The 24076-nt window shown below is 46.2% G+C and overlaps 1 protein-coding gene across 2 annotated transcripts in view; it reads right to left on the bottom strand.

Moving 5' to 3' along the window:
* The window catches only part of LOC119978661 (acidic mammalian chitinase-like), a 69907-nt gene extending 48643 nt beyond the window's left edge, over positions 1–21264 (bottom strand). For both annotated transcript variants that reach the window (XM_038820450.1, XM_038820452.1), the window contains exons 1-4: positions 21178–21264; positions 13561–13593; positions 13266–13470; positions 6127–6177 (exon numbers count right to left, since the gene is read on the bottom strand). In XM_038820450.1, coding sequence (XP_038676378.1) covers positions 6127–6177; positions 13266–13470; positions 13561–13593; positions 21178–21202 — 314 coding nt within the window. In that variant the 5' untranslated portion in view covers positions 21203–21264. The remainder of the gene's footprint in view (positions 1–6126; positions 6178–13265; positions 13471–13560; positions 13594–21177) is intronic.
* Between the last annotated feature and the right edge of the window lie 2812 nt (positions 21265–24076).

Raw genomic sequence — 24076 nt, 5'->3', positions numbered from 1 at the left:
AGTAGAGCTCTTCCTGCTCCACAACACTGCTGGGGTCCACCCCATTGGCCTCTCGAGGCAATCAGGTGCCAGCAACTTACTCAAATAATGACAAGGTCCAATTAGAGATTGGCTTTAGGCCTTTTGGTTAAGGAGTCAAATTAATTGTTTGGCATCTATTTGAAGCCTGAAACTGGGTTTAAGGGACTTTCCACCTCACGATATAGACAAAAAAGACATGTCCAACGATTATTGATCATTCTGGCAAAGAATTGCAATGGAGTTGCACCTGCCAAACACAAGAATTAAATTGCAGTCCGAACCATGTTTAGCTGTATTCTTGGAGATGATGTCCTCAAACTGGGTAAGGTACAAAGAAGTCTTTCCCTTGTATCTTTAACTACTTTGAGGAATGGACTTTATCAGGTTTTTAGAAATTTACAGAGCGTTTGTGTGTTGCTCTCTCTCTCTCCTTCCCAAATTTTTGAACTGCAGAGAAGTCTGGAGACACTGATGAATTTACAGTAAAAGCCATTACACACTGAAAGCAAAGACATCCAATGAGAGGTCTAGATTAAAGAAAGATCGAGCTGGAAGACATCCATCTGAAACAAAAACTTTTATCCTTTTACTTTTAAAATTATTTTTACACCCCTCTTTTCCCTCTGTGTTTGTCTGTCTTGTGTGTATGTAGAGGGTGGGGCGAGTTCAAGAGGGGGTTAGAAATTAGATAATAATTAACCAGTTGTATTTGTATTTAATTATAGTTACTGCTATTAATGACAATTAATTGTGTTTAAATTTACAAACCTGGCAACTGTAATTATTGAGCAGCCAAAGACTTTGTGTATTTTTAAAATTAAGAGCTAATTTTAACTTTGTTGTGACTCTGGGTCAAGTGGGGCTGAAATTGTCTGCACACTGACCCAGGGTGTCGGAACATAATTTGAGGGCTCGGTTCTGTGATCTTTGGAGCAGTAGATAGCGATGTTTTGGGTACAGTGTATATTTAATAGTGTAACAGGATGTGTCTGAAAGCTGCTCAGGCTCCTCCCCAGGTGGAGGACCTGCCTTAGTTTATTTACAAGGGGTTGGAAAGGACAAGCTAATTGAATTGGCGCATGAATTAGAAATAGAGGTGCCTGCTAAAGCTAAGAGGCCAGAGATACGTTGGTTGAGTGCTTTGGTATGATAGAAACACAGAAGAGCTCACGACCAATAGTCCAAGACATTGTCCGGTGGGGAATTTGAGCTGGAGAGAATTTGGTGGCAGTTCAAGAATGAGAGAGAATTAATAAAAAAGGAAAGAAATGGAGATGCAGCAGGAAGAAAGAGAATTGGAAATATAATGTTGTAACCTGCATGGGACCTACAGGGTTGGAGCAATCAGTCTCTCTGTGAATACAAGCTCCCCCGCTAAGGGGCAGGGAGCCCGGGTACATTCCTGATTGAGATCTGGATAAAATTCTCCACCTAAACCCACCTGGGATCTGATGCGGATTGTAAATATAATGGACGGGATTCTCCGACCCCCTGCCGGGTTGGAGAATCGCCGCGGGTCGGTGTGAATCCCGCCCCCGCCGGCCGCCGAATTCTCCGGCCTTCCAAAAGTCGGCAAGGTGTGAGTCGCACCTCCCGCCCCGGAGAATGGCGGGGACCAGCGCGCCTCAATGGGCCCCGGGGCTGCCAGACGTCTCCGGCCTGCGATGGGCCGAAGTCCTGCTGGTTGTTTGCTGGTCCCGCTGGCGTTGATCAGACTCGGTCCCTTACTGGCGGGACCTGGCGGTGTTGATCAGACTCGGTCCCTTACTGGCGGGACCTGGCGGCGTTGATCAGACTCGGTCCCTTACTGGCGGGACCTGGCGGTGTTGGCGGGCTCCGGGGTCCTGGGGGGGGCGCAGGACGATTTGGCCCCGGGGGGGTGCCCCCACGGTGGCCTGGCGCACGATCGGGGCCCACCGATCGGCGGGCGGGCCTGTGCCGTGGGGGCACTCTTTTACTATGCGTCGGCCGTGTCAGCCTCCGCGATGGCCGATGCGTAGGTGACCCCCGCCCTGTGCATGTGTGGAGATGACGTCAGCAGCCGCTGACGCACCCGTGCATGCGCGGACTCTCGCCGGCCGGCAGAGTCCCTTCAGCCCCGGCTGGCGTGGCGGCAAAGGCCTTCGACACCGGCCGGCGGGACGCAAACCACTCCGGCGCCGTTCCGCCGGGACCCCCACCCCGCCGGGTACGGGAGAATCCCGCCCAATTGCTTTGCAATAAACCTAGATTTCTTTTGACCATCCCGATTTGGACTCTACAAAATGCAGCAAAAAGAAAGAGATAAAGCTTTTCAGATGAAAATTGAATTGATGAAGTTGCAAACAGCAAGAGAGGAGAAAAATCAAAAGAGAGCGAGTTCCAACCTAAAGCACCGGAATTCAAAAGGGAGGTGCCAGGAATGAGAGGGGAGATTAACCCTCGAACAGACCCATTGATGATATCTCAATGCTTTTCCAGGCGCTGCCAACATTTAAAAGAAAGTAGAGGCATTTTCCATGGCCTTTGATGGAACAGCAACACAAATGGAGTGGCCAAAGGAAAAGTGGATACTCCCCGTGCAGAGTAAACTGCCTGGGCCCACATGTGAATTATTTGGTGCATATGAATTAGTTCCTGAGGCATATCGGAGAAAGTTTCAGAATTGAAGGAAACAGCCGGACAGATGTATGCTGAATTTGAAAGGGTTAAGCAGAACAATTTTAACAGGTGGGTACGAACATTGGGAGTTGCAACAACCCTATGAGGCTCTGAGAGAGGTCATTCTCTTAAAGGAATTTAAGAATTTGTTACCTTCTGTGATAAGAACTCATGCTGAAGACAGGTTTATGACTGCTAGACGAGCTGATCCATAAATTTTAACTTTTGTTCCATCACCCCCATAATTTTGAAAAGGATAGGAATTGGGAGCGTGAAAGGAAGGCAGGTAGTCAAGGTAAGGAATGGATAGTTGGGAATGCTCTGAGATCTCCTCCTCTGACCAGGAAGGTCTGAGGATGGAAGTGAGACTCGGAAGCCTCGGTGTTACCATTGTAACAAGGTGGGACACATTCGATCAGTATGATGGAAGCTGCAAGGAAAGCCCATGGGACTTGTTGGGGTTCATAAGGAGGATTCTGAAAAAAGAACAAAAGTGGAGAATACTACAGGCAGACTGTAGATCTAACTGGACTTTGGTGACCTGAGTAAACACTGCTGTGGGAGCAGGTATGATGAATGAGGTAGGTGAGAGAGATACAGGGTCTTGTCCAAGGGGAAGATTACCCCATTTTCATCAACTGAGTTAGCCAAACCCATAACTGTTTTCAGGGACACAGGTGCTACTGGAGAAGGACTTGCTTTTCCTTCCAGAGAGTTCAATGAAAGCTAGCGTGTTAGTGAATGGGATAGGTGGAGACTATATCCCAGTTCCATTGTATAAAGTACAATTGGAGTGTGATTTAGTGTCAGGTCCAGTAGTTGTTGAAGTGGTTAGGAAGTTGCCAGTGGACAGAATAGACTTACTTTTGGGGAATGAATGGAGAAATCCTGATAGACCTGCGGACGACGAATGGATGGTTGTTCATTAGACAGTGGTACCACAGGGAAGCACTGCGGTGGCACATAAGATACAAATGGCAGAATGTGTGAGAATATGGAAAACTCAGGCATCAGTCGACAGGTATTGTTCCTGGCCAGGACTGCATAAGGATGCAGTGCAATTCTGTAGACCCTGTCATACCTGAGTTTGAAGAATCATTTAGTTGGGTATTGGTAGATTGTGTAGGACCATTGCCTAAAATGAAGGCAGGGCATCAGTACATTCTTAGGGTCATGGATATGACCACACAATTCCTGGAAGCTATACCTTTGAGAACAATTACAGCTCAGATAGTTGTGGAAAAGCTGACATAGTTTTTCACACAATCTATTGCCCACCCTCCTGACCTGGGCTGTAACTTTATACCCAAACTTTCCAGGACAATCATTTGTAGTTTAGGTATCAATTATTGAAATCAGCCACCTACCACCCACAAACTCAGAGAGCTTTGGAGAGGTACAATCAGACTCTCAAAAGCATGAATTGGGCCTAGTACCATGAATATCCAAGAGATTGGGACAAGAGATTGGATTTTTTACTTTTTGCCATCAGAGATTCTCCAAAAGAATCCACTGGGTTTAGCCCATTTGAATTAGTTTACGACCATGAAATACGGGGTCCATTGAAATTGATGAAAGAGAAGTTTCTAAACCAACAGGACAAATGCTCCACGTTTCTGGAAAGACCTACAGAGCTTGTCAGGTAGCCCGAGAGCAGGAGCAAGAACGGAAATCTGGGCAGACAAACATGCCAGGCCCAGGACATTCCAAGCTGCGAGATGAGGCCCTGGTATTGAAATGAAAATCGCTTATTGTCACAAGTATGAAGTTACTGTGAAAAGCCCCTAGTCGCCACATTCCGGCGCCTGGTACGGGAATTGAACCGTGCTGCTGGCCTGCTTTGATCTGGTTTCAAAGCCAGTGATTTAGCCCAGTGTGCTAAACCAGCCCTTTTGTTGGCTTTGCCGGGTGGACCTCTGGAAGTGAAATTCAGCGGCCCCTATAAGGTAGTTAGGAGGGTGAGTAAGGAGTCTTACCTCATAGATACTCCAGATGGTAGAAGGAAGGATTGATTATGCCATATAAATATGTTTTAAAAATACCATCGTAGGAAAGTGGATAGGAAGGAACAAGTGTGTCAGGTGGTAGAAATAGTGGAAGAGGTCAGAGATGGGAAGGGAGAGGTAGGGCAAGAGGTCAACAGTTCATATCACTTCCTGTGGTACACCTAACAAACACGGACACCCTGGAACAGTTAGAGACCAAGTTTGTTTATCTCAAAGAAGAACAGCAAAAAATCTAATAAGGATACAGCAAAAATAGACGTAGCTTTGAAGGGACACACCAGGGTGCACTACCTTGACTGATCCAACCCGATAAAACAACATCTCTCTCGACCCACAGAGTCTGACTCAGATGGAGGGAAATCCAGTGCATGGTGGATATGTTGTGAACAAGATAAAATAGTTTGGTCCAAAGAACGGCAAGCAGAATTTGGAAGATTGAGGGACAAGTTAGTGTTGAACCAGTTGGCTGCCTTGGATTTTTGCAAATCTTTCAATGTTAAAATTGTACACATCCCCAGAAGGGATAATGTGATTGCGGATGCTTTGCCGTGCGTTTAAGGGCTCTTTCGCGATCAATGTGTGAGTTGTGAAGGGAACCTAGATAACAAAGAAAGATGAATGGATATATGTTTGTGATTTATGTCTTATATACCTCATAATAAAACGACCGTGCCCTGATGTTTCATTCCTTTTAGGAAGGGAGGTATGTAAGGGCCCTTCCTGTTGATACCCGTATTTCCTATTTCTTTTACTTTATTGTTATGGTTTTGGTTTATGGGTCTTTAATGGAGACAAATCTTGAACTCACACAGGGTAACTGAGGAACTCAAAAGTTACAAATAGTAGACTGTGCTGTGGAGATTTAGATTTTGAACAGAAGAACTCAGACTTAATGGCACCCGAGAGATTGGAGTCATTCAGTTAGGTTGGTTGGCTGGTGGACAATGGATTGTCCAAAGGCAGTATTCTGCCTGGCAACAGACAGCAATTGGGTCCTGTCAGGTAGGGGTTTTCATAGAACCCTGGAGGAAGCTCCTTGATGCTGAGAAGAGAGGTGTGTGTTTCTCTCTCTCTCAATCTCTGTATAGTTGCCTATTTATTTAATTATAGTTATTGTTATTAATAAAAGTTAATTGTGTTTACATTTACAAACCTGTAGTTATTCGGCATCCAAAGACTTTGGGCATTTTATAAATTAAGAGTTAATTTCAACTGTGTTGTGACTCGGGGGGCAAGTGGGGCTGGAATTGACCGCGTGCTGGCCCAGGGTGCTGTAACAATACTAACTGAGCATTTACATATCAGCCAAAGCTTGTTCAGTTATACGGTGCAAAATCTGTGTTACCTGTTTGAAGCTAACCTTCCTGGCCATAATTAAATGGTGTCTTGGTCCTTGGAGAAAGGTTTATACAATTACAGATAGTTTGTTACCTGGAGCACTGTTTGTGCCAGACATTACCTTCGTGGGTCAAATCCTGCAATAGCCAAGAGTGTCTTCAAGTTAGGATTCCTGATAGGAAAAACAAAATATGATCAGTGTCTCATTTCAACGATTTACATAAGTTGAACATCACAATCTTGGAAACCTTTGGTGAATGAATGATGTTTCAAGAGTAACTGTGGGATATAACGCCTGGGAGGGTATCATTCCACTTTGATCTCCCTTTATTCGTCAGTTGTTAATCTTAAGCTAGTAACAGAAAACCCAACCATTCTGAATCGACGACTCCGAAGAAAGTATTTATGTGTTAAAAGAATTCACAACGTTTTAAGAATGGGCTTCAGTCAAGGGGGACCACCCAGGGCACAAACATAAGAATGGTCCTCGGGGAAGAGGAACAAGCCTGGGCAGTGCCCCGGTGGTGCCAAACTGTGCCAGGGGGCACTGCTAGGGCAGGTCCTCGTGGGAGCCCATTGGTGGGGAAGGAGTGGGCACTGTGGGGGGGATTTCCAGCGATTCGTCCGTGGTGGTGAGGGAGGGAGCATCCGATGATGATCAGAGGGGGAAAGCCTGCTGATTGTCGAGGGGTGGGAGGGGGGGTGGGGGGAGGGAGACTCCGTGGTGGTGAGTGGGGGGGGGGAGGAGTAATTACACTTCATTTAAGGTGGCATTGGGGAGTCAGTTCCGGCTCCATCACGCCCTGACCCACCATTGACACAGTGACAGCGTAAACCACGCCGGCCCACTCTTTTATTTTTCTTTAAAGAAGCTCAAGATCTGTATTGAAAACTGGTCTGTGCAACTGGAGAGCTGCACCTGGTGTTCAATCTGAGCCTGACACTTTTGGGAATATTCCGCCCCACATGTCACATGACATCTACAGCCCTTCCCTCATCAATTAACTTTGTCACTTCCTCAAAGAATTCTATTAGGTTTGTAAGACATGACCTTCCCTGCACAAAACCATGCTGCCTATCACTGATAAGTCTATTTTCTTCCAAATGTGAATAGATCCTACCCCTCAGTATCTTCTCCAACAGTTTGCCTGCCACTGACGTCAAGCTCACAGGTCTATAATTCCCTGGATTATCCCTGCTACCCTTCTTAAACAAAGGGACAACATTAGCAATTCTCCAGTCCTCCGGGACCTCACCCGTGCTCAAGGATGCTGCAAAGATATGTGTTAAGGCCCCAGCTATTTCGTCCCTCGCTTCCCTGAGTAACCTGGGATAGATCCCATCCAGTCCTGGGGACTTGTCCACCTTAATGCCTTTCAGCTTACCCAAAACCTCCCCCTTCCTTATGCTGACATGACCTAGAGTATTTAAACATCCATCCCTAGCCTCAACATCCATCATGTCCGTCTCCTTGGTGAATACCGATGCAAAGTACTCATTAAGAAGCTCACTCATTTCCTCTAACTCCACGCATAAATTCCCTCTTTTGTCTTTGAGTGGGCCAATCCTTTTTCTAGTTACCCTCTTGCTCCTTATATACAAATAAAATGCTTTGGGATTTTCCTTAACCCTGTTAGCCAAAGATATTTCATGACCCCTTTTAGCCCTCTTTATTGCGCGTTTGAGATTTGTCCTACTTTCCCGATATTCCTCCAAAGCTTCATCAGTTTTGAGTCGCCTCGATCTTATGTATGCTTCCTTTTTCATTTTAGCTAGTCTCACAATTCCACCCGTCATCCATGGTTCCCTAATCTTGCCATTTCTGTTTCTCATTTTCACAGGGTCATGTCTGTCCTGCACTCTGATCAACCTTTCCTTAAAAGACTCCCACATTTCAAATGTGGATTTACCCTTAAACAGCTGCTCCCAATCCACATTCCCGAGTTCCTGCCAAATTTTGTTATAGTTGGCCTTTCCCCAATTTAGCATTCTTCCTTTAGGACCACTCTCGTCTTTGTCCATGAGTATTCTAAAACTTATGGAATTGTGATTGCTATTCCCAAAGTAATCGCCGACTGAAACGTCAACCACCTGGCCGGGATCATTCCCCAATACCAGATCCAGTATGGCCCCTTCCCGAGTTGGACTATTTACATACTGCTCTAAAAAACTCTCCTGGATGCTCCTTACAAACTCTGCTCCATCTACGCCTCCAACACTACATGAGTCCCATTCAATGTTGGGGAAGTTAAAATCTCCCATCACAACCACTCTATTGCTCCTACATTGTTCTATAATCTGTCTACATATTTGTACCTCTACTTCACGCTCGCTTTTGGGAGGCCTATAGTAAAGTCCCAACAATGTTACTGCACCCTTCCTATTTCTTAACTCTATCCATATTGCCTCAGTGCTCAAATCCTCCATCGTGCCCTCCCTAATCACAGCTGTGATATCATCTCTGACCAGTAATGCAACTCCTCCACCCCTTTTACCTCCCTCTCTATCCCTCCTGAAGCATTTATACCCTGGGATATTTAGTTGCCAGTCTTGCCCATCCCTCAACCAAGTCTCAGTAATACCAATAACATCATATTCCCAGGTACTAATCCAAGCCCTAAGTTCATCTGCCTTACCTGCTACACTTCTCGCATTAAAACAAATGCACCTCAGACCACCTGTCCCTTTGCGATCATCATCTCTTCCCTGTCTACTCTTCCTCTTAGTCACATTCAGTTTATTATCCAGTACCTTACTGGCTTTAGTTGCTGCTTCTTTACTGACCTCTAACTTCCTAATCTGGTTCCCATCCCCCTGCCACATTAGTTTAAAACCTCCCCAACAGTGTTAGCAAAAGCACCCCCTAGGACATTGGTTCCAGTCCTGCCCAGGTGTAGACCATCCAATTTGTAATGGTCTCACCACCCCCAGAACCGGTTCCAATGTCCCAAAAATCTGAATCCCTCCCTCCTGCACCATCTTTCAAGCCACGTATTCATTCTGACTATTCTTGAATTTCTACTCTGACTGTCCTGTGGCACTGGTAGCAATCCTGAGATTACTACCTTTGAGGTCCTACTTTTTAACTTATCTCCTAACTCCCTAAATTCTGATTGTAGGACCTCATCACATTTTGTACCTATATCGTTGGTGCCTATATGCACCACGACAACTGGCTGTTCACCCTCCACCTTCAGTATGTCCTGCAGCCGATCTGAGACATCCCTGACCCGTGCACCCGGGAGGCAACATACCATTCGGGAGTCTCGTTTTCGACCACGGAAATGCCTGTCTACTCCCCTTACGATTGAATCCCCTATGACTATAGCCCTGCCAGTCTTTTTCCCACTCTTCTGTGCAACAGAGCCAGCCACGCTGCCATGAGCCTGGCTACTACTGCCTTTCCCTGGTGAGTCATCCCCCCCAACAGTATCCAAAACGGTATATCTGTTTTGGAGGGAGATGACCGCAGGGGACACCTGCACTGCCTGCCTGCTCTTTCTCTGCCTTTTGGTCACCCATTCCCTGTCTCCCTAACCAATCCTAATCTGCGGTGTGACCAACTCACTGAACGTACGGGGAATCCTCTATCCTGCTACCAACTTCTGTTCTCTGCTTCTCATTCTGCTGCAAGTTTTGTTACTTAATTAAAAATATTAATATAAATTCAAAAGTGCCAAATAAAAATTATTTCCCCTGTGTGCCTTTGACAAGTTATTCTCTGGCCTTGAATCTCTTTTCACCCAAAGTTTGCGAGGTTATTTTGACTCTGGGGCGCCATTTAAAATGGTAACGTTGATTCACCTGCACATTTTTCCATTTTCAACAAAGTTAATTGACTAAATTGATAGAACACATTTCACACTCTCAACTAAAATCTAAATGACCCCATCCCACACTTTGTCCGCTTCACCCTGGGAGACCAATGGTTTATTGCAAGAGATTTTGTTTTGTTCTCAAGATTGAAATTGGCTCCAAAAGTATGGCATGCCTTACATTATATAATAATAATCTTTATTGTCACAAGTAGGTTTACATTAACACTTCAATGAAGTTACTGTGAAAAGTCCCTAGTCGTCGCACTCCGCCGCCTGTTCGGGTACACTGAGGGAGAATTCAAAAAGTCAAAATTACCTAACAGCACGTCTTTCAGGACTTGTGGGAGGAAACCGGAGCCCCCGGAGGAAACCCACACAGACACGGGGAGAACGTGCAGACTCCGCACAAACAGTGACCCAAGCTGGGAATTGAACCTGGGTCCCTGCCGCTGTGAAGCAACAGTGCTAACCGCTGTGCTATTGTGCCGCCTTAACATTCATATACCGACTGGCAGTACGGTGGCATAGTGGTTAGCACTGCTGCCTCATAGAGCCGAGGTCCCAGGTTCGATCCCGGCCCTGGGTCACTGTCCGTGTGGAGTTTGCACATTCTCCCCGTGTTTGCGTGGGTTTCACCCCCACAACCCAAAGATGTACAAGGTAGGTGGATTGGCCAGGCTAAATTGGCCCTTAATTGGCAAAAATGAATTGGGCACTCTAAATTTTTTTTTTTTAAATCATATCGCGCGATCCCTTGGTCATAATATTCTGATCCTGGTGCAGTAATTCTTCCCAGTTTGGAAATTAAAATGTCACCAATGTCTGAAATGGTGCTGTTTGTTCTACTCTCGGAATTCAGTCCTTGAGGCCCACATGGGTCGTGCATTGAGATGTTTTCAAGTAACTCTTTGTGTTTCTAGATCTTTCTTCTGAGAATATGTAACTAAATGAATGTGAAACGGTTTCCAGTGCTTCAGGGTGATAATCTCCTGGCATCAGAAAAGTCAATCAATGTTTCCACTTCCTTTAAGACAACAAACTCTCTTCTATTTAGATCCTTAAGTTTTTTAAATTGTTCCTGCTACTTGATGAATGTTTAAACAATAATGTTCTAATCAGTTATTTTGACAAGGTTGAGATCTTTTTTAACGTGCTGCTTGCACATTGCTAAATTGGTTGGCGTGGCTGCTTTAGATCTGTATTTCCTCATGCAATTTCCCCAGAACTTATGGTCTTATAACTTCAATCTGATCGAATGTACAATGACAATAAAACATGCTTTGTTAATGCGCTTGATGTGGTGACATCTCTACAGACACTTCACAGATGCAAAGCATCAGTATTGTTGAATGTCTTGTCTGCCAAAACTCGTCACTCTTCCAGGATCATCCGGGAATCCAAAGATAAAAGTCCAGACTTCTTTTCTCGAACTGTGAATAAGATCATAAGATATTGAAGCAGAATTAGGCCTCTCGGCCCATCGAGTCTGCTCCGCCATTCAATCATGGCTGATATGTTTCTCATCCCCATTCTCCTGCCTTCTCCCTATTACCCCTGATCCCTTTATTAATCAAGAACCTATCTATCTCTGTCTTAAAGAGACTTGGTGTCATCCCCTTAAACCCTTACCCTGTCAGCATCAACGGAGCTGAGGTAGAGATGGTGAGCAGCTTCAAATTCCTAGGGGTGCACATCACCAAAAATCTATCCTGGTCCACTCATGTCGACGCTATCACCAAGAAAGCACAACAGCGCCTTTACTTCCTCAGGAAACTAAGGAAATTTGGCATGTCCACATTAACCCTTACCAACTTTTACAGATGCACTATAGAGAGCATCCTCTCGGTCTGCATCACAGCCTGGTATGGCAACTGCTCGGCCCAGGACCGCAAGGAACTTCAGAGAGTCGTGAATACCGCCCAGTCCATCACACGAACCTGCCTCCCATCCATCGATTCCATCTACACCTCCCGCTGCCGGGGGAAAGCAGGCAGCATAATCAAGGATCCCTCCCACCCGGCTTACTCACTTTTCCAACTTCTTCCATCGGGCAGGAGATTCAGAAGTCTGAGAACACGGACGAACAGACTCAAAAACAGCTTCTTCCCCACTGTCACCAGACTCCTAAACGACCCTTTTATGGACTGTCCTCATTAATACTACACCCTGTCTGCTTCATCCGATGCCAATGCTTATGTAGTTACATTGTATATATTGTGTAGCCCTATTATGTATTCTCATGTACTTTCTTGAATTCTGTTCAATTCCCTTTCTTCCCATGTACTGAATGATCTGTTGAGCTGCTTGCAGAAAAATACTTTTCACTGTACCTCGGTACACGTGACAATAAACAAATCCAATCCAATCCAATCCAATGTCTTTTGCCCTCACCTTCAGTAATAAGTGTGAGGAATGCATGGACTTCTTCATCCTATTTAGGGAAGGCAGTGGTATTGTGCTGGACCTCAGAGTCAGAGTCATGCTCTGGGGACCCGGGTTCAAATCCTGCCACTGCAGATGGTGAAATTGCAATTCAATAAAAATCTGGAATTAAAAGTCTAAAGGTAACCATGAAACCATTGTCGATTGTTGTAAAAACCCATCTGGTTTATTAATATCCTTTAGGGAAGGAAATCTGCCGTCCTTACCCAGTCTGCCTACATGTGACTCCAGACCCACAGCAATGTGGTTGACTCTTAAATGCCCCCAGGGATGGGCAGTAAATGCTGGCACAGCCCAGCGACGCCCACATCCCATGAACGAATAAAAAAAAAAATCACTTAGGTTGAGACCATACAATCCATTTCTGACATATCCCTGCCTCCTCATCATCCACTAGGCCACACTTCTCCTTAAGATCCCCACCCTAGCTCTGAACTTGCATCTTTTTTGAATTTTTCTTCATCTCCCTCCAAGCTCAGCTTATCCAATAGACTAGTCATCTTCTCCCTTCATCCTCTTCTTCCTAACTTCCCTTCCTGGATTCCGTGTCACCTGATATAAATTAACAGTTCAAAAAAATGCTGCAGATGCCAAAAACCTGAAATAAAAATAGAAAAAGCTGTAAAGGATTAGAATGGAGATTAGTGGTTCCTTTAGGTGAGTAACTGTATGGAATCAGACCTGAAGATTGGGCAATTAGATAATGAACCAATGGTCTGCAGCATTTGTAAACAGGACTATAGTCAGCAACTATTGTTGTTGATGTTTTTCTTCCTGTTCCTTGATTCTCATCTCTTTCCAACCTCATGTTTTCCTGTTGCCCAAAGGCTTATAGCTTGAGGGATGTCTCTCTCTCACATCAAGCATGGCTGCCCACAAGTCACCAGTACTTTTACAAGGAGAGGAGGTTGTAGCAGGGTGCTGGAGTAAGATTTAGCTTTTGCATGTGAGCCATAGGGAAAACCTGCAACACACGGATGAGAAATACATGCGTACTCACTTTTTTTTGAGACCATTAAATTTTGTATAAAGAGCTACATCATTCTTTTCCTTTGTCACAACGTTGTGCTTATTGTTAATGATGGCAAACGCGTAGATTAGATGGGAGCACAAGCAAGGGGGGATGTTTTCTGGCATAAATTTGGCTATTCCTGGCCTGTATTGGGCCCAGTTTGTGAAATAACAAATCAGTTTGTAAGCAATGCCTAAAAAACAAAAAAATAATGAATTGTCAGACAGTTACTTCATTTTCCACCTTTACTCCGAGATTAGCTGACATCAATAGTGTGACTTACCCAATTGTAGTTGGGACAATAGGATGAACACCACTAGAAAAAAATGGGAAAGAAGTTTATTTAAAGTGGTGACTCTTTCTCTCATGTAGAATACAGATTACATGTTCAATTTATAGAAGGTTCATTCTCCATTGTACAGCTGTCGTGTTTGATTGACCAAAAAAAGTGCCATCTTCTGAACTTGTGATAATTTACGGTTAATCCACGTGCACAGGGTAACTTCTAGTAAATAGCAACCAATTGTTTTGCCTCCTTGTAGTGGATTTGGATTTGTTTATTGTCACGTGTACCGAGGTACAGTGAAAAGTTTTTTTCTGTGAGCAGCTCAACAGATCATTTAGTACGTGGGAAGAGAAGAAAAGGAAAATACATGAAAGACAATACAAGGTACACAATGTAAATACATAGGGGTTGGTTTAGCACAGGGCTAAAGAGCTGGCTTTGAAAGCAGACCAAGGCAGGCCAGTAACACGGTTCAATTCCCGGACCAGCCTCCCCGAACAGGCGCCGGAATGTGGCGACTAGGGGCTTTTCATAGTAACTTCATTTGAAGCCTACTCGTGACAATAAGCGATTTTCATTTTTCATTTCATTTTCACATAGATGCTGGCATCGGATGAAGCATACAGGGTGTAGTGTTAATCAGGTCAGTCCATAAGAGGGTCATTTAGGAGTCTGGTAACAGCGGGGAAGAAGCTGTTTTTGAGTCTGTTCGTGCAGTGTTCTCAGACTTCTGTATCTCCTTTCCGATGGAAGAAGGTGGAAGAGTGAGTAACCCGGGTGGGAGGGGGTCTATGATTATGCTGCCCGCTTTCCCCAGGCAGCAGGAGGTGTAGATGGAGTCACTGGATGGGAGGCAGGTTCGTGTGATGGACTGGGCGGTGTTCATGACTCTCTGAAGTTTCTTGCGGTCTTGGGCTGAGCAGTTGCCATACCAGGCTGTGATGCAGCCAGATAGGATGCTTTCTATGGCCATATACATTTCCATGGCGGCAGTTTGTGCGACTGTGAAGGCTGGTTCGAGCGTCATGAGGTTCCAAATGGTGGAACCCATTGTGATTTTGATGGATTGGATTATGTTGGGCTGAATAGTCTCCAGGCTCCACCCCAAGCCTTGGAGCTGATTTCCTCCATAGAACATAGAACGATACTGCGCAGTACAGGCCCTTCGGCCCTCGATATTGCGCCAACATGGAAAAAACTAAAGGCCATCTAACCTACACTATTCCCTTATCATCCATATGCTTATCCAATAAACTTTTAAATGCCCTCAATGTTGGCGAGTTCACTACTGTTGCAGGTAGGGCATTCCACGGCCTCACCACTCTTTGCGTAAAAAACCCACCTCTGACCTCTGTCCTATATCTATTACCCCTCAATTTATGGCTATGTCCCCTCGTGCTAGCCACCTCCATCCGCGGGAGAAGGCTCTCGCTGTCCACCCTATCTAACCCTCTGATCATTTTGTATGCCTCTATTAAGTCACCTCTTAACCTTCTTCTCTCTAACGAAAACAACCTCAAGTCCATCAGCCTTTCCTCATAAGATTTTCCCTCCATACCAGGCAACATCCTGGTAAATCTCCTCTGCGCCCGTTCCAAATCTTCCGCGTCCTTCCTATAATGAGGCGACCAGAACTGTACGCAATACTCCAAATGCGGCCGTACTAGAGTTTTGAACAACTGCAACATGACCTCATGGCTCCGGAACTCAATCCCTCTACCAATAAAGGCCATCACACCATAGGCCTTCTTCACAACCCTATCAACCTGGGTGGCAACTTTCAGGGATCTATGTACATGGACACCGAGATCCCTCTGCTCATCCACACTACCAAGAATTTTACCATTAGCCAAATATTCCTCATTCCTGTTATTCTTTCCAAAGTGAATCACCTCACACTTCTCTACATTAAACTCCATTTGCCACCTCTCAGCCCAGCTCTGCAGCTTATCTATATCCCTCTGTAACCTGCAACATCCTTCCGCACTGTCTACAACTCCACCAACTTTAGTGTCGTCTGCAAATTTACTCACCCATCCTTCTGCGCCCTCCTCTAGGTCATTTATAAAAATGACAAACAGCAACGGCCCCAGAACAGATCCTTGTGGTAAGCCACTCGTAACTGAACTCAATTCTGAACATTTCCCATCAACCACCACTCTCTGTCTTCTTTCAACTAGCCAATTTCTGATCCACATCTCTAAATCACCCTCAATCCCCAGCCTCCGTATTTTCTGCAATAGCCGACCATGGGGAACCTTATCAAACGCTTTACTGAAATCCATATACACCACATCAACTGCTCTACCCTCGTCCACCTGTTCAGTCACCTTCTCAAAGAACTCGATAAGGTTTGTGAGGCATGACCTACCCTTCACAAAACCATGCTGACTATCCCTAATCATATTATTCCTATCTAGATGATTATAAATCGTATCTTTTATAATCCTCTCCAAGACTTTACCCACCACAGACGTTAGGCTCACCGGCCTATAGTTACCAGGGTTATCTCTACTCCCCTTCTTGAACAAAGGGACCACATTTGCTATCCTCCAGTCCTCTGGCACTATTCCTGTAGCCAATGATGACATAAAAATCAAAGCCAAAGGCTCAGCAATCTCTTCCCTGGCTTCCCAGAGAATCCTAGGATAAATCCCATCAGGCCCCGGGGACTTATCTATTTTCACCTTGTCCAGAATTGCCAACACTTCTTCCCTACGCACCTCAATGCCATCTATTCTAATAGCCTGGGTCTCAGCATTCTCCTCCACAATATTATCTTTTTCCTCAGTGAATACTGACGAAAAGTATTCATTTAGTATCTCGCTTATCTCCTCAGCCTCCACACACAACTTCCCACCACTGTCCTTGACTGGCCCTACTCTTACCCTAGTCATTCTTTTATTCCTGACATACCTATAGGAAGCTTTTGGGTTTTCCTTGACCCTACCTGCCAAAGATTTCTCATGTCCCCTCCTTGCTCGTCTTAGCTCTCTCTTTAGATCCTTCCTCGCTTCCCTGTAACTATCAAGCGCCCCAACTGAAACTTCACGCCTCATCTTCACATAGGCCTCCTTTTTCCTCTTAACAAGAGATTCCACTTCTTTGGTAAACCACGGTTCCCTCGCTCGACCCCTTCCTCCCTGCCTGACTGATACGTACTGATCAAGAACATGCAATAGCTGTTCCTTGAACAAGCTCCACATATCCAGTGTGCCCAACCCTTGCAGCCTACTTCTCCAACCTACACATCCTAAGTCATGTCTAATGGCATCATAATTGCCCTTCCCCCAGCTATAACTCTTGCCCTGCGGGGTATACTTATCCCTTTCCATCACTAATGTAAAGGTCACCGAATTGTGGTCACTGTTTCCAAAGTGCTCACCTACCTCCAGATCTAACACCTGGCCTGGTTCATTACCCAAAACCAAATCCAATGTGGCCTCGCCTCTTGTTGGCCTGTCAACATATTGTGTCAGAAACCCTCCTGCACACATTGTACAAAGAATGACCCATCTAATGTACTCGAACTATATCTTTTCCAGTCAATATTAGGAAAGTTAAAGTCTCCCATAACAACTACCCTGTTACTTTCGCTCTTTTCCAGAATCATCTTCGCCATCCTTTCCTCTACATCCCTAGAACTATTAGGTGGCCTATAGAAAACTCCCAACAGGGTGACCTCTCCTTTCCTGTTTCTAACCTCAGCCCATACTACCTCGGAAGAAGACTCCCCATCTAGCATCCTTTCCGCCACCGTAATACTGTCCTTGACTAGCAGCGCCACACCTCCCCCTCTTTTGCCCCCTTCGCTGAGCTTACTAAAACACCTAAACCCCGGAACCTGCAACAACCATTCCTGTCCCTGCTCTATCCATGTCTCTGAAATGGCCACAACATCGAAGTCCCATGTTCTGCACCAGAGTGTGAAAGCTGTCTGGTATCCTCCCAGTGTCCCTCACATCTGCGGGTATATATACCCATTGGCCTTTGCTGATAGAATGGTCCCCCGGTTCTTCTGCAGAAGAATTAATATTCAACCTTTCCCATTGATCACCCACCCTACATGCTGCATAGGTGATGAATGTGTCGCCATGTGTAGACAATTTCTAACCTACCCTGTCAGGTCCATGTGGCACCAATACTTGAGCTGGTGCTTGTGGATGCAAACTGACTTATCACCTGGAAAGTTAGGCCTCCCTCTCCTTGACTAGCTGAGAGACGGGGATTTATCTCACCAGCTGAGAAGAAAGCGGGGTTTAAGGGTTTGCTTGTGGTCTGGCGGAGTAGCAGAGGGAAAAAAGTGGGTGTTGAAAAACCTGAAGCCAGAAGGAACAAAGAGGAATAAATAAAACCCTGGCAGAATTCTCCAGCAATGCCAGCCACCATGCCCTCCCTGCCCATGGCAGCCAGCATCTTCTCTGTAAGGTGGGAGAGTTTGGAAGTCGGTTTCTCCACCACCAATATCAGCTTTTCTGCCTGATACTCACCACCGTCTCTCGATATCTGTCACCACCAATATCAGCTTTTCTGCCTGATACTCACCACCTTCTCTCGATTTCTGTCAGTGTAGTGTTTGGGATCGGTGCAAGTTGTGTAGTTCTCAGCAGAGAATATGGGCACCATATTACCAGCTGAGTGGGGGCTGTTGTTTTGGGGGGGGGGGGGGGGGGGGGGGGGTGCATGGGGTGGAGTTACATGGACATTTGGAATGTAGTATATTTCATGCCATTCTAGGGTGAGTTCTCTGCGGCAGTGGCCGACCGTTAGTGTGGCTGGTTTGCAGTGAAAGCACACACAAGGCGAATAAGCCCCTATTTTTGGATGCAGCTATAATCTTGGGAGCAGGGTATGGGCCCCCTGCTGTGTCAGTCCCCCCGGGAAGGTGAGGGAAGGTGGAAGACAGAGGAAGGTCAGAGCCTGATTATTTTTGAGGCTGTTGAAGGACTGCCCATGTGACAGTCTTATCCTCACTGCATCTCGCAATGGTTACGGTGCAAGAGGAGGCCATTCAGCCCATCGTGTCTGCACAATGGTTACGGTGCAAGAGGAGGCCATTCAGCCCATCGTGTCTGCACAATGGTTACGGTGCAAGAGGAGGCCATTCAGCCCATCGTGTCTGCACAATGGTTACGGTGCAAGAGGAGGCCATTCAGCCCATCGTGTCTGCACAATGGTTACGGTGCAAGAGGAGGCCATTCAGCCCATCGTGTTTGCACAATGGTTATGGTGCAAGAGGAGGCCATTCAGCCCATCGTGTCTGCACAATGGTTACGGTGCAAGAGGAGGCCATTCAGCCCATCGTGTCTGCACAATGGTTACGGTGCAGGAGGAGGCCATTCAGCCCATCTCCAGATGACTTAGTGCCGTTCCCCCGCCTTTTCCTCCTACCCCTGCACATTGTTTCTATTTAAATAACCTTCCACCACCGCACTTCCAGGCCGAGCATTCTGGAACCGAGCCACTCGTGTGAAAAAGATTTTTCTCACATCACATTTGATTTTTTTGCTAATCACTTTAAATCTGTGTCTCTCAAACTTGATCCTTTTAAAAGCGAGAACACTTTCTCCCCGTCTACTCTGTCCAGCCCCCTCATGATTTTGAACATCTCTATCAAATCTCGTCTTAGCCTTTTTCTCTCCAAGGAGCCCAGTCCCATCCTCTCCAATCTCTCCTCATCACTGACGTTTCTCATCCCAGAACCATTCCTGTCAACCTCCTCTGCACCCTCTCCAATGTGTTCACATCCTTCCTATAATGTGGCCCCCAGAACTGTGCACAATATTCCAGCTGAGATCTAACTCGTGTCTTGTATAATTTCAGCATTACTTCCTTGGTCGTGTATTCTCTGCCCCCATTAATAAAGCCCAGGAAACTATCTGCTTCATTAACTGCTCTCTCCACCTGTCCTGCCACCTTCAGTGATTGAAACACACATACACCCGGTCCCTCTGCTTCTGAAGGCCTTTATTTTTGTGCCTTTCATTTTACGTTGTCTGTCCATGTACTTCTCCCAAAATTTGTCATCTCACATTCTGCATTGAACTTCACCTGCCACCTATCTGCCCACTCCACCAACTTGTCTGTGTCCTTTTGAAGGGCTACTCTGTCCTCTTCACAGATCACAATACTTCCAAGTTTTGTGTCACCGGCAAACTTTTAAGTTGTCTCCTGTACACCAAGATCTCGATCATTAATATGTATCAGGAAAAGCAAGGGTTCCAATATCAACTGCTCAGAAACTCCACAACAAACCTTCCTCCAGCATGAAAATTATCCATTGCTCATTACTCTCTGCTTCCTATTATTCAGTCAAATTTGTATCCATGTTGCTGCTGTCTCTTTATTCTATGAGCTATAACATTTCTCACACGCCTGTTGTGCGACACTGTATCAAATGCCTTTTGAAAGTCCATGTACATCACATCAACAGCATTACCCTCATCGACCCTTTCTGTTACCACTTCAAAAGGGGCCAGCAAGTTAGTCAAACATGATTTTCCCTTTAGAAATCTATGCCAGCTCTTCCTAATCAACTTGCACTAATTCTATCCCAAACAATTGAGTGAAGAAATCCTGCGTTTGGATAACTCCAATGGATATATGCCGTGAACATTTCTCCACAAGGCTGCAGTGCTCCCCTGTGCACCCCCCCCCCCCCCCCCCACCCACCCACCACCCCCACTCCCTCAGTCTGGTTGTCAGGGGGCCCCCCACTTGTCTCACAATGGGTAATGCCAGCCTTCACTGGAATGAGCCTCAATGATCAGTGCTCCTGCCTCGGGCATCCACACTCCACCCTGAATTGGCTGGTGATCATGGAGGCCGTCTCTTAATTAACCACCTCCTGGAATAATCCCCAATTGTCGATGCTCCTCAAACCTCTCCAGGGACAACTATTGGAAATTGTCCAATGCCGGAAAAAAACTTTAAAGAGAATATTCCACCTGATGAGAGCAGTCCAGTTAGATTGTTGAATTTCTAACTACATTGTAGCCACGTCCAGTATGAAATTCTCTCTGCATTGGCATGCTTAGCGATTTCTTCCTACTGTTTGTGAAGAAGGTGCCTGGAAAGAAGTGTGTTTTCCTCCTTCTTTACACAGCCAGCTTCTTCACTGGAGCTGGAGTTCACCTCCATTTTAAGAGGAACTGGATGTCCTTAAGTGGTGTCATAGATGCCCAATATTGGGCCTCCGTGATATGCCTGCAGCCAATGAAAAGTGTGAACAGTGATGTCCGCTCACTGATATGATACAATTCCATGTAGCATGAATATTACATGCTATCCATGTACCTTCTCACAGGCACGTGTCACGCACGCCCCACCTTTGTGCTCCTGCCTTGGAGACCAGTTGGAATTCTAAACAATTATGTATACATCGTGTTTCATGTCATATCGGATTACCAGTTTCACTTTTTAATAACAAGGATATTATTTAATGATAACAAACAGTGGGTAGAAATACTTAACACAGTATAGCAAGTTATTCATAGCTCAACCCCTTAGTATTAAATACCTTTAACTCACAGCAAATATATCACAACATTTCACTGCATTAACTCTGTCTCATATAATTGAAAGATTGGTTTATGGTTTTGATCAGTTTCTTACCAATTAATCCAGTCACTTTCTCCATTGTTGACTCTGTAATTCACAGTCTCGGCTGTTTTATTCTTGCTGGAGTCAATGAGACTGAGGTGCTGCAGGAACCATGCACTGTCTCCAAAGTTCCCTCAACAGATAATTATTAACTCATCAGTTAAGGTGATGGGACAAATAGATAAACTCCTGCGGTGATGGGTGGTAAACATTTGGCCTGATTGGCCAGGCTAGTTAGTGGAGTTAATGCCATTAGTGGGAGCGCAATGTGCAGCTAACCAGCAGATTGGAATAGGAATTTGTTTTTTCCTATTTCAGATTTTTCACCTGCTCTCAAATTGCTCTTAATCTTCATAATGAAGACCTGACCTAATTTCCTCATATTCCTCAACATGAACTCCTTGGGCACAATCTTGAGCCCCCTGTCTCTTCACCATTCATGGGATCGGCAGCATGGGAATTTCAGGAGAATTGGGAACTGCCATTCTTGCCAATGGGATCACATTCCCTGATCCCGATGTTCCCCACCCCTCCCCAGCGATGTCAGGGGATTCATGCCCACACAATGAAGTCTTGTCAGGGAGGTTTACAAGAAGGTTTGACCGGGTGTGAGGCAGTGGAGGGGATTCCTCTGGAGGCACAGTACCAACCTTGCCTAGTGAGAGGCTGGAATTGTCTGGTGAAGGGGGGGGTCAGCTATTCTTCTGTGGTGTCGTGGGGAGGATGACGGAGTTGAGGGTTCATTGCCGGAGGTGGATCTTTGGGGTGGGGGGGCGGGAGGGAGTGGAATGCCGTCGAATGATTGTTGGAATTGGGGGGGGTGGGTGAGACCCCCGATACCCTCTATCATGGGGGCTGGGAGCCATTGGGCTGTAACACTGATTGGAGTGTCTCTTAAAGATTTAAAAAAAAATAAACTTAGAGAACCCAATTCCTTTTCTCCAATTAAGGGGAAATTTGGCGTGGCCACTCCACCTATCCTGCACATCTTTGGGTTGTGGGGGTGAGACCCACACAGACACGGGGAGAATGTGCAAACTCCACACGGGCAGTGACCCAGAGCCGGGATCAAACCCGGGAGATCGGCGGCGTGAGGCAGCAGTACTAACCACTGCCCCACCGTACAGCCCTCCTCGGCACCATGAGGCAGCAGTGCTAACCACTAACCACCCCCTCCGGGGTGCCTTTTCAAGAACAACATAGAACATAGAACATAGAACAGTACAGCACAGAAAAGGCCCTTCGGCCCTCGATGTTGTGCCGAGCAATGATCACCCTACTAAACCCACGTATCCACCCTATACCCGTAACCCAACAACCCCACCCCCCTTAACCTTGCTTTTTTAGGACACTACAGGCACTTTAGCACGGCCAATCCACCTAACCCGCACATCTTTGGACTGTGGGAGGAAACCGGAGCACCCGGAGGAAACCCACGCACACACGGGGAGGCCGTGCAGACTCCGCACAGACAGTGACCCAGCCGGGAATCGAACCTGGGACCCTGGAGCTGTGAAGCATTTATGCTAACCACCATGCTACCGTGCTGCCCCAAAGAAGGCGCTCCAATCTCTGGTTGCCAGCTGTTTGAGGCCCCGCCCTCCAGAGGGATGGCATAATCCACATTCACTCATTTCTTTCCTCAAAGAGGCTGAAGATGACGTGAGTAAACAGCTCTGTGTAACTGGAGAGTTTACACGCCTGTTTCCAGTCTGTGCCTGACACTTTGCCAAATTCTGGTGAGATTCCAACCCTTATTTTCTATCTGTCCTGTGAGTTAAGCGTGAAGGACATCCTGGTGTCAGCACTGGCCCAACTATTTATTCATTCACAAGTGTTTGTTTTTGCTTTCTATATTTTCAGAACACATTTTGTTCAGAACAGGTGAGTCTTCTATACTTTGTGAACCATTGTCTCACATCGAGTGAATAGGTAACCTAATAGTTACAAGCAGGAGAAGATTTTAATCTTGTCTGACCCAAAAAACCACAGTATTCCCTTATGCTAATTCAAATAACGTGGAACCCCATTTATTGGCAATAATCTGTCTCTTTCCTCTTGAACCTCAAACTGATATCTGCATGGGAACCTGCCCATTATCTGTTACACAGACTTATTACCCTTTATGTAAAAATCCTCCTGAATTTCCTATTTTCATTTGCGGTCTTTAATATGTCAATGTGACCTTGCCCTGTACTTCAATCCATCCCCATTACATGGCAAGAGTGATTAATTGGGTTGGTCTTTTAAACATCTGCTGCAGATACGATGGGCCGAATGGCTTCGCTTTGTGCTGTGATAATTACAGGCGTACGAATAGTTAGAAAGCACATTAACATTTCTCCTTCTGCTTCTTTGTCATTCACACCATGTTATTGACAGTCATGCACGGTAGAGTGGGAGGGTAGGGAGAGAGGAGTGGGAGGGTAGGGAGAGAGGAGTGGGAGGGTAGGGAGAGGAGTGGGAGGGTAGGGAGAGAGGAGTGGGAGGGTAGGGAGAGAGGAGTGGGAGGGTAGGGAGAGAGGGAGTGGGAGGGTAGGGAGAGAGGAGTGGGAGGGGTAGGGAGAGAGGAGTGGGAGGGTAGGGAGAGAGGAGTGGGATGGTTAGGAGAGGAGTGGGGGAGGTGTATGAGAGGAAGTGGGAGGGTATGGGAGATGGTGAGTGGGAGGGAACAGGGAGTGGGAGGGAACAGGGAGTGGGGAGGGTAGGGAGAGGAGTGGGAGGGGACAGGGAGTGGGAGGGAAGGGAGAGGAGTGGGAGGGTAGGGAGAGGAGTGTGAGGGTGGGGGGGATGGAGTTGGAGTGAAGAGGGAATGGAGTGGGAGGGAACAGGGAGTGGGAGGGAAGGCGGAGTGGAGTGGGAGGGAAGAGAGAGGAATGGGAGGGAAGAGAGAGGAGTGGGAGGGTAGGGT

This window comes from Scyliorhinus canicula, chromosome 15 (assembly GCF_902713615.1).
Source record: "Scyliorhinus canicula chromosome 15, sScyCan1.1, whole genome shotgun sequence".
Lineage (NCBI taxonomy): Eukaryota > Metazoa > Chordata > Chondrichthyes > Carcharhiniformes > Scyliorhinidae > Scyliorhinus > Scyliorhinus canicula.
The sequence above is the reverse complement of the archived record's forward strand: the minus strand, read 5'-3'. Positions and strand labels throughout refer to the sequence as shown.